Source organism: Phragmites australis, chromosome 3 (assembly GCF_958298935.1).
Source record: "Phragmites australis chromosome 3, lpPhrAust1.1, whole genome shotgun sequence".
Classification (NCBI taxonomy): Eukaryota; Viridiplantae; Streptophyta; class Magnoliopsida; order Poales; family Poaceae; genus Phragmites; species Phragmites australis.
In genome coordinates this window covers 3938406-3949155 of record NC_084923.1, presented here as the reverse complement: position 1 = coordinate 3949155, position 10750 = coordinate 3938406, and the positions used below count along the sequence as shown (strand labels likewise).

At 47.0% G+C, this 10750-nt stretch overlaps 1 protein-coding gene and 1 long non-coding RNA gene across 3 annotated transcripts; both read right to left on the bottom strand.

Moving 5' to 3' along the window:
• Positions 1-532: 532 nt before the first annotated feature.
• Positions 533-2972, bottom strand: LOC133910436 (indole-3-pyruvate monooxygenase YUCCA8-like). Its single transcript, XM_062352836.1, has 4 exons — positions 2289-2972; positions 1475-1723; positions 829-951; positions 533-736 (listed from the first exon to the last, which is right to left on the bottom strand). The coding sequence occupies exons 1-4, from the start codon at positions 2970-2972 to the stop codon at positions 533-535; spliced, it is 1260 nt and encodes a 419-aa protein (XP_062208820.1).
• Positions 2973-9083: 6111 nt separating this feature from the next.
• LOC133910903 (uncharacterized) lies at positions 9084-9983 on the bottom strand. 2 transcript variants are annotated; one of them, XR_009908561.1, is made up of 3 exons: positions 9914-9983; positions 9733-9835; positions 9084-9659 (listed from the first exon to the last, which is right to left on the bottom strand). It is a non-coding gene; the product is annotated as an uncharacterized LOC133910903 (long non-coding RNA). The 2 variants fall into 2 exon arrangements; XR_009908562.1 differs by having other exon boundaries at positions 9757-9835.
• Between the last annotated feature and the right edge of the window lie 767 nt (positions 9984-10750).

The following is a 10750-nucleotide window of genomic DNA, read 5'->3' as shown; positions in this document are numbered from 1 at the left end:
TGAGAACTACTTGTGCCAGCTAGAAAGTGCATGCAACTTGCATTTGAACATTGCTTGCTCTTGCGTGTGTTCACATGCGCATCTGGAAATGACATCACACTGGAACCAGGGAGAAGAGAAATAGAGGGGGGCAAATCAAAGGGTCTTGGAATTGGGGACGTAATGCAGACATCACGGCCTGCACCCTAGGGGAAAAAAAACGCCTGCACTATTTCATCCGTTTTTGCATGCATGGGTGCATGAGACAAGCGATGTTCTATGCAAAATTTTGTCACCCCCCCCCCCTCAAGCACATACACACAGACACAAGCCGGCCTCTCCCTCTCCCTCTCCCCTGTACACGTGTGCAGCACCACCACCAGCTGCTGTGGTTACAGCAGCAGCGAACAGCACCAATCAGGCACCTGCTGCTCGCTTACACGGTCGATCAGTCACCAGTCTCCCTCTTGCTACATACATAGCTCACAGGGAACGGTGCAACACCACCATGCATGCACCACCACCATGCATGCACCACCACCCGGCCTGTAGATTACACTGAGGAGATCTTGGCTCCAGCTGCCGCTGCCAGCTCCTGCCACCTCCCGGCGATGTCCGCGGCGGCCCTCAGCGCGTCCGCGCCAGCGCCGAGCAGGCCCCGGCCGGAGAATCCGACGCAGTAGAGGCCATTGGGACCTCTCCAGTTGCTTGGGTGCTGAGCCTTTGGCTTGCCGTCCTCGGTGAACAACTCACCGTCCTGTCGTGAAACAAATATGAATAACTCGCTAGAGATGCGTATGTGTTAGCACAGGATCTAGGTGTCGCGGTGGTGTTTGGTTAAGCAGCAACCTTGAGCCAGGAAGGGACGTTGCTTCTGTAGCCGGTGGCGAAGATGACGGCATCGAATGCCATCTCCTTGCCGTCCACGAATCTTGCCCCGTTGCCGGAGAATGACTCCACCTCTGGCACAATCTGCATTTGTTACAGCTCAAGGCATCAGAAGTGCACATGCAGATACATATGGACAAAATGGTTTGAAGTCAAATGGAATGCACAGACTGTACAAGAATTGTTGGCTTGCTACTTGACAGAGCTAATTGTAAGGCTATCACTACTAAGTGAGATCATCGTAAAAGTAATTTTTTTATGATGAAAATACAACTCCTGGATTCTGCACAGATCGCGGAAGTAATTAGATCTCGCAACACAGAGGACAACGGTCCATGAAGGTGCTATTTTTGTTCAGCAGTTATTTTGTTTTCATGTAACACATCAGCATCGTGAAGAGGATGACAGCTACGTATCTACCTAAAGTACAAACGCCTGCACCAGGCAGAGGGAGTAAAAGCCAGGAAGCCAGGCAAAGAGTTAGTAGATAAAACTGTAAAAAAATCACTTCACTCACCAACAGGAGGGAATGTTGTAGAAACCTCAGAAGTGAAAGCTAGCGTTGGCATGACGTGCAAGAGAAAACAAGTCTTTTGACAGCCCTCACCTTGATGTTTCCAGATTTGATCAAAGACCATGCTCCCACGTCGAGAACAGGGCTCTTGCCGGTGATGTTCTTGATCTCCAGCGGGCCCAATTTGGGCCTCCTTAGCCCGTATTTCTCAGTGTCTCCCAGGATCATCTTTGCAACAAAGAGAAGGAACCGATCGACCAGCTTGATGGGCAGCCATTTTAGTAGTTTCATGGCTATACCAAATGTTGAGGTCCCAAACATCTCTCTTGGTAGAACATGCACCTGTTTCATTAATGCCGAGATAGATGTTAACTGGCGAAGAAGATTCTGAAGAATATTAATTGTGACAGCAAGTACTAGCATAAACCATACAGGTTTCATTTACAAGAAAATAAGCAGAGCTTTAGTTCAAAGCTCTAGAAAGTTTAGGGAGTGAAGATAAATTAAGAGGAAATTAAAAAAAAAGAGAGGAAGTTGTTCTGTATGCAGATACACAAAGGGAACACTTCCTTTTAATAAAAAAGATATATCACAAAAGAAAAAGGCTTGATAAAGTAGAGTCTTACTACTGGCAAGCATAAATTAAAAAAATCCATTGACAAGTACAGCCAATACGATACCTAGAAAGTTTGAATAGTTAATTCATAGAACGTGCTGATGGAACGGCTAACAATGCAACAGAGTATGTTACTAAAATCATCTTTAGAGAAAACTTTTAAGTTGGCACAGTAAAGAGTGAAAATATGATCAAGTAACAACTACATGAATCTAAAGAGCAAGCATAAATAGTTGAGCTACATCAAGGAAGCCAATGAAACCATGCGCAGGAAGCACCGAAAGAGCTTACCCCGCTCCTGACCGACATGAACGGCATTGCACCATTCTCACACAAATCCAAGCACATCTCCATCCCGGAGTTGCCACACCCCACGACCAGCACCTTCGTGGCCTTGAACCTCTCTCCACTCCTGTACTCGCTGGAGTGCAGCACCTCCCCCGCGAAGCGCTCCCTCCCTTTCATTTTGGGCACGACCACCTCGGCGTTCTCCCCGCTGGCCACCACCAGCCACGGCGACACGTACTCCGTCGCCTCGCCGTCGGCGGCCGAGACGGCTGTCACCCGCCAGTGGGACGTGGCCGCGTCGAACCGCGCGCCTGTCACGGTGCGGCCGAACAGCGGTGACACGTTGAAGCGCGCGGCGTACGAGCCGAGGTAGCGGAGGAAGTCGTGCTTGGTCGGGTACGTGGGGAAGTCGAGCGGGAAGCCGACGTGGGGGAGCTCGCAGAAGACCTTGGGCAGGTGCAGGCGGAGGCGGTCGTACGTGCGGTTCGTCCACAGGTCGGCGATGCCGTCGGAGCGCTCGAGGACGGTGAAGGGGACCTCGTGCAGGCGGAGCGTGGCCGCGACGGCGAGGCCGGACGGCCCCGCACCGACGATGATGGGGCCATGCACGTCGACACAGCTGGAGCTCTCCCGCCTAGGGCTAGTGTCAGCAGCAGCTTGCTCCTGCATGGCGGCCAGCCGGTGCATGCAAGAACCAATGAGCAAGCTAGCTAGGCGCACACAGTCCCTAGCTTATGCAATGCAACCAACACTAGCTTCTCCCTAGTTCCTATGGATATGACTCTCACTTCACTCGCCTGCCACGCCGTCCTAAGCTGCTAGGGACATCATCTTTTTACCTCTCCTCTTGCATGGACTACAGTGCCAGTGTGTGAAGCATGGAGAGGGAGAAAGGTGAAATCAGAGCCTATTTGCACACCTCAGTGAGCTCAGGGTGAGGGTCCCTCTCCCTTATATATAAGGAGTAGTGAAATGTCAAAGGACTGCTTACATTGTACTGAGCTATTTCTATGAGGTGCACTCACCACTGTTGGAATGATTGCCACCAATCTTTTCAGGCACAGAAGAAAAGTTTTTCTCTAATTTTTTGTTTGGATTTTTTTTTCGTTTTTAAAAAATGTTTGCTCTATTGGCAGCCCTAGGCTCAGAGATGCATTGCATTTTGATAGGCTAATTATGTATGCACCATTGCCAGCAACTGCATGAACATTGTTTCCTGTGTTACTTCCCTGGATTCTAAGATCATCTCCAGCAGCTACTTCATGAATATTGTCTCTGTGAACAGTGGTGCTACAACACTGTAGCACCCGAATCTGTAAATTTGCTTTCTCTGCTGGAGATGGTCTAAGGTGAATCGTTCAAAGTGGTCCTTGGTTTGCGTAAATCCAGCCAATCATTTCCTTGCTTTGTGAAATAAGGGTCGAAGGACCGAACTTATAAACATGGGTAATGCTGCCATATCCATGGCAGAATAAAATGTTATTATTGAGTACCATGATGGTGGCGGGAGCACACCTCTATAACAATGTTGGCAAGTAGGAACTCCTGAATACGGACATTCTGCTGCTTGACAGACAACCCTGGTCAACCCTTTTGCTTCAAAATAAGATCCAGAAAACCTCTAGAGCTTACTTTATAAGTAGTCTATCACCTAGCTACTTAGGACCTACTAATTGCTCATTAATTTCACCATTTGAACTAATGAAACATCTTAGTGGAATAGGAAGCAGGGAGGAAGGACACACAGAGGCAGAAAGCCAGGCTCATTATTGCATATTCTAATGATTTACATCGTATTTGACTCTCATATCACCAGATGAGGAAGAAGTATACGATGCCCACTGAAGTTCTAATGCAAGGGACAATTACAGATTCATCAGATGCTTTGCCTGGTCTATCATTCTTGTCTCCACTAAGTGTGACATAACCCGATTAACAAAATTCTGTAATCCTCAAGTTGATATAGTCATGAACTCTACAATGTTGATGCATAGGTTGAGGACACTACAGTTACCCAAAGATCCTATCAGCACATGGATGTTCACATTGAACACATTGCATGATGTGCAGGAATTCAATAACAGAAAGGGGTTGCTTATTCATCTTAGTGAAATATTAGTTGTTCTGTTTCGAGGTTGTACATAGTTGGATAATGATATTGTCAATTCAACTCATAAAAATGGAAGAGCGAAGGAGTCAAGCCAACTCCAACGAAATCCCCAAATTTGCAGATTTTAGTTCTACAGTACTTTGCGGGCTACTGTAACAGTACTGTAGCATCTCCAACAGATACCCTATCCAGTGCTACAGTGTTGCGGAGAGAGTATGGAGCTATGAATTTGCTGGACTACTGTAGCAGTGCTGTATACAGAGGCTGGGTCCGGAGGGATGAAAACACCGTTGGGGTACTGTAGCAGTACTGCATCAATACTGTATCAGTACTGTAGATAGAGGCTGACAGTGGGTCCGGAAGGAGGAAAAAGAGTAGTACAATGTAAGAAATAGGATAGCTGTTGGAGATGAAAAAATAAGGAATACTGTAATAGTGATAGAGGATGCTGTAATAGTATTTTTGAGGATAAAAATTTGAGGTAGCTGTTGGAGATGACCTCAGGCAAGTGGCTTTACTAGTTTAGCACTCCTTAGTTCCACGTGTTTTCTCCGTCTACCACTCCGTTAAGACACGAGCCCGAATCGTTTTGAACTCACGTAAGCCATCTCAGACAGGTCCTTGCCCCTTCTTCAACCTCCTTGTGTGCTCGCCACTGATGTTGGCCTTTGCTCGCCTCTTGCCGCCCTTCCCGGATCCAGCGCGACAACCACGGCATGTACCAAAAGCAAAACAACATATTCATAGATAATTTGATGGTGCATAGTTGTGACACAGGATATGGCAACAACAGAACAACATGAATGCATATCAGACCGAGTACAAATGAGTCTTAAACACCATTACATAGCAAACAGTTGAGCATAAAGCCATATGCAATTCCACAATCACACAAGTTGGCATATGTTGTCCATAAGCAACATCCAGAAATTAGATAGTTGGGCATTCAACCACTTACATGTTCATAAATAACATAGTTTTACATAAAGGTGATGGCATCAATTCTTAATCAAAATATGCGACTATGGAGAACCACATCATGAGTTTAGGCTTTCTTTTTTTTTTTAAACCGGGCCCCCATCCCAGGGCCTTCACAGAGGCTTTTTGATAGGTGCGACGCATGGGGTTCGAGCCCTGGCGGGCTCAGCTCCAGCGAGTTTAGACTTTCTTTGGGATGCTAGATCATGTTTGGCTCCTTGTAACTGGATATGGACTACTAGAAGTAGCAGCAGCAATCTTGTGTCTTTTGCTTGGTGTATAAGGTGTTGTTTTAGCTCTTTTGTTTGTCTTCTTGTTGGGTGTGGATGGTCTAGCCTTAGCCTTTTTATTCTTGTTGCCTTTCGTTGATCTTTTCCTGCATACCATATTTTACATGCAATGAGTCATGAGTGTAAACAATTGAGGACATAATCATGATGCTAGTAACTATAACTGTTATAGTTCTCTGGTGGTTGATGAGGCATGGTCCCAAGCTTAGTCATTTTGTTCTTGCATGCCATAGCAATGTGATCATACTCCTTGCACCTAGTACACACCCTCTGTCTAACTTCAGGCTCATCATGCTTCTTAATTATTGTCTTCCTAAGCCAACATGCTGATCTGCCTAGCAGTGGTGGTAGCATGACAAACCCAGGATCCACTTGAGGCCAATCGCACTTGTCTCCAATAGGTGTGAGTACACATGAGTAGGAAGCTTTGAATGATTCAATTGAATAATACCCATCCACCATATTTTCAACCCCAATTTTGGATCAAAGAAAATGAGTGCAAGTGCATGTGTACATGGCTTCTCAGTCAGTTGCCACTGTCCATAAGTGCATGTTCCTCCCATCAAGTCAACCACAACTCTCCAAGGTTTATTGTCCTTGCTCATCCCAGATACTTCCGCGATTGTCATTGATCCACAACAAAGGGTGATCATTTGGTAACTTCTTCAAGTGTGATCATTTGGTAGCTTGTTCACCTGCACATTTAAGAAGGTATTAGAATGAAGCAGCAGAAAATATTCAAGAATAAACAACAATATATGGCACACACAACACATACCATGGAGGTCTTTTCAGGTTTTAGCCTAGAGACATGAATCCTCCAATCACACTCGATGTTAGTACATTTTAATCTAAACCTATCACTATCACTATGTTCTATGTGAAAGTCATATGCCTCTTTGATAGAATTTTGCCTCAATGCTAGAACAAAGGTGGTCTTGTCACTAAATGTAGACTTCTTCTATATGGCTGGATTCTCTTTGTCATGGTAGAAATATGAAATATCTGGGATACCGATATCACCTTGCTCATCAACCTCATTAATTGTATCTCCAGGGACTACTCTAATTGGCTCGTCCGGTTGTGTTGCTCGTCCTTTAGGCCTTGTAACACGCTTCATCTCAAACATATGACTGTATTTGTCGGAGGATGAACTCCTCAAGCGGGGATCCTAGGGGACCCCCTTTGAGATTCAGCCGGAGGGATGATTCTGAATCTACCTCGTACGTGAAATAAATGCGAGTATATGAGATGTAGGCGGGATGGATGATCGACTGCTAATAGGAGTAAATGCTTGGGGGATTTTAGACTGGTTCGGGCCGCACGGAGCGTAATACACTACTCCTGTGTGTGTGCTATTATTGCTCTGGGAATGCCTCTCTGCGGATCTCTTGTGTTACAAGGATTTCTGTCTAAGTCTAAAGCTTCGGTCTTGGTGAACCCCTACTTGGCTTCTCAGACTTGTACTTGAGCTTTGATGATCTTTTAAGTCTTGTACGCCGTATGCTTCTTCAACCGTTCCCCCTTTTCTCTCTGGGGTGCACCTCAACCTTTTATACCGCCGGAGAGGTTTGGCGTGCCCAGAAAGGAGGGCACGAGTTCCCATGAGCCATAAATGAAAAGCAACCATCATGGGGCTGCAGCTTGATGTTACACGGGTGGAAAATCCACCCTCGGCCGGTCTTGTCGCCCATTACACCAACTTTTCCCATCGGGCAGCCGCCGAACAACCCCGTGTGCCCCCTCGGTCAGAGCTGGCCTGACACAGCAGGGGGCAGGCGATATGCTTTGAGCCCAGCGACGACATCTCCCAGTCGTTTCCTTCATGGGCCCCGCAGGGTGATGTGCGATGGTACCCATCGCATTAAATGACCTCACGCCCCTGCCAGATGGTGGCAGGGGCTGGCGTACTCAGTACAACAGGCGTGGGGAGGGGGAGTGGTTGGAAGTGACAGGTCACACTCCATCTTAAATGCGGCATTGTGCCTTCCACCGATTGACACCTCACCGTTGAGCCCTTGTGGGATCCACCGGCAAGGGGCTTCTTAGGTCCTCGGGGAACTGTGGGTGCTCGGGGACCACTGTTTATGGCCCCGAGCGCCCTCTCCCGGAACTATAACTTCTCGGGTCCTCGGGGAACTCGGGTACTCGGGGACCACTGTTCATGGCCCCGAGCACCCCTCCCGGAACTGGGTCTTCTCGGGTCCTCGTGGAACTCAGGTACTCGGGGACCACTGTTCATAGCCCCGAGCACCCCTCCCGGAACTGGGTCTTCTCGGGCCTCGGGGAGATAGTCCCCGAGGGAGGACGCCACGTGGCATTCTGCTGTCCTGGCCTCGGGACTCGGAGACCCCCGGTTCCCATGTCACCGACAGTATTGATCCTCCATGTTGATACCTATAGGTTCATCATCTTCTTCTGCAAACTATCCAGGTTGCAGTTCAGGATAACCATCTTCAATAGGAGGAGGAGTTCTGGATATGACTTTGGACATGAAATTTCTTTGTTAGTTGCTACTGTACCAGATGGACCCTCTTGGTCATTTTGTTGTACCAGTTGTAACAAGTGCACCAACCATCTCATCTGCATCACCATCAATTTCTTAAGGAACAAATATCATAGCCAACTCTGATGTAGGAGTATCAAGTGAGCGGTGTGCAGATGTAGTGAATGAATCATCAGCTACAATTTTGGCTAAGATTGTTATCAGTCTACCATCCCTTTTCATTTCCGCCAATTGCATATCCTTACCATCTATCCATTAATCTCCACTACTTAAAAAACACGTAGTGGTTCCTGTTCCGCTCGCATGTGTTTCGCTTTCGGTATTTTCGGCGCCTGCGTTCCTCTCCGCTCCCCCGCGTGGGCCCACGTCCTGCGCCCACGCTCCCTTGCGCTGTCGCGTGCTCTTGCGTGGGCCTGCCTGCTGCGCGTGCTCTCGCCCATGCTCCCGCGCGCTATCGTGCCCGCTCCCGCGCGGGTCTACTTCCCGCGTGCGGCTGCGCGTCCCGCGTTACGTGAGAAGCATGTACACGTAACTAGTTGTACTGAAAAATGCAGGGCTCTGATTTAGACCCCAACTAAAATGCTCCTTTAGCACCACCTCTAGACTACACAAAGTTACAAAGCCAGAAACAACAATCCAATCCCATGTTTTCCCCCCACAATACTCTTTTCTCCCATTGCAAATCGAGAGATACGATTGAACATATATTGTGACTATTAATGTTGTCCCATTTATAAAACAACAAGGGGGATAAGTTAGATGTAACCTAAGCACCTCGATTTTAAAGACTCACAAATCGTTCGAGCACAAACATTGTAGCTAGAGAAAGAGCCACATAGATTGAAGTGATGTGCTTACCTGTGAGGTGGAGCCAGAGCCATATTCCATCCATGATGGGGAAGCTGTGACGTTGGTGGGAGCCGCCGTCCCCGACAGCTGTGATGATGGTGGCGACAGTCGAACTCAAGGGGAGCTGTGGCCGTCGTCGGGTGGAAGGGGAGCTGCGGCGGTCGGGTGGCAAGGCGAGCTGCGGCAGTTGGCTACAGGGTGAGCAGGAGCTGTGGTAGTTGGCTGGAATGGTATGTTAGCAAACCTCTTCACCAAGAGTGCTACTGAGGCAAATTTCCCAATTATTTTTTTTCTTGAAGATGCTTCGGAAACATGAATCATTCAGCATGAAGAAGTTGGCATGCAAGATAATAAGAAGTCAGGAACATCGAAAACTCTGGTCAAACTGAAACCTCAGCCTAAAGGCAATGTGAACATCAATGGCGACTTAGCAAACATAATGCAACCAATTTCAGACAAAACTGATGAAAAAATCGACCATCATTGTTGCTACTTTTCAGAAAATAGAGTACCTACAGCTTCAGTTTATCGCTCGCATTCGCTGAAGAATTCGTCACCAGGCACCAGGGCAAAGTTGCTTGTCAAATATATCTTCTGTACCACACTACCACCACGCCGAGAAACCAGATTGAATCTGTGAGCTAACAAATTAGAGAGATTTTATTACCGAAATAATAGAGGGCAGCAGTTTAGACAGCAGGAACACATATGAACCTTTAAAATTTCACAAAAAGAAACCTCTGGTGTATGAGGCATTTCATCGAACACATTGCGCGCTACCAGAATGTCGTTCACTCGTTCCAGTTTGGGGCCTCAACTGCACTTGCAAAATCAAACAGCGTAAGCGATGACAGAAGATTCAATTAAATAATCGACCAGACGTTCACGAATTTACCCCTCGTGCAAGAATCTTCCTTGCCTTTCGCGAGATCGTCGCGCGCCACTCCTGTAACTGGACGAAACCGTGGGTGTCCAAATTGAATACGCTTTCCAAAGGAGAAGACGGGTACCTAACGAGTTACCACAATATCTTTGTGAAGGCGTAGTTCCATGAACCTGTCTTCGTACTATGAACACGTACATTTGGATAGGCTACACAAATGTGTAGGCGAATATGCTACAAGTGAACATTCGTACAGTAAGTGAGAAGGATACGCAGAAGATTTGCTTACAACATGAGAAAGTTTGATATGCCACTTTATGAAAATAGCAATAGATACAAATTTATCCCCTATAACATTATTATAATACCCTATAACACTATTATAACTTTTTTATTTTTTTAATCTCTAACAGCTACCCTATTTCTTAACTTCTATTACTCTCCCCATCCCCTCAGTCCCGCAGTCATACACACGCCACAGTGATGCAGATCGTCCAGCTCGACAGCAAATTTGCCTCCGTCCCGGTGTTGCAGTGTCACGGCCGATACAGTATCCGTTGGAGGACGATGCAGCCCTGACCGAGCGGCAAAACTGACGTACAGTAGATGACGATTCCAAAAACCGGCTCTGTTGGAGATACCTTAGAAATCGAGACCCAATAATGCATACATTGTGCTCAATGAGATTTATCTTAAGGAGTACCAGAACTCGAACCCGGGCTGTGTCAGTAAAAGCGCAGTGAGGATCTTATCCAGTGCTACGAATACTCTGTAGAAAATATCGTAACCTTATCATCGAATTTCAAGGTGAGTATGCCTTGGTTTGGTGGTCGGGAAACCCATTAATCC

What these genes read in the sequence shown, in the direction of transcription:
- LOC133910436 (XM_062352836.1), bottom strand. Translation starts at nt 2,972, where the DNA reads ATGCACCGGCTGGCCGCCATGCAGGAGCAAGCTGCTGCTGACACTAGC. An exon ending in TCAAATCTGGAAACATCAAG is followed by an intron (nt 952 to 1,474) that starts GTGAGGGCTGTC and finishes TAACAAATGCAG; the next exon opens with ATTGTGCCAGAGGTGGAGTC. An exon ending in ACGTCCCTTCCTGGCTCAAG is followed by an intron (nt 737 to 828) that starts GTTGCTGCTTAA and finishes GTTTCACGACAG; the next exon opens with GACGGTGAGTTGTTCACCGA.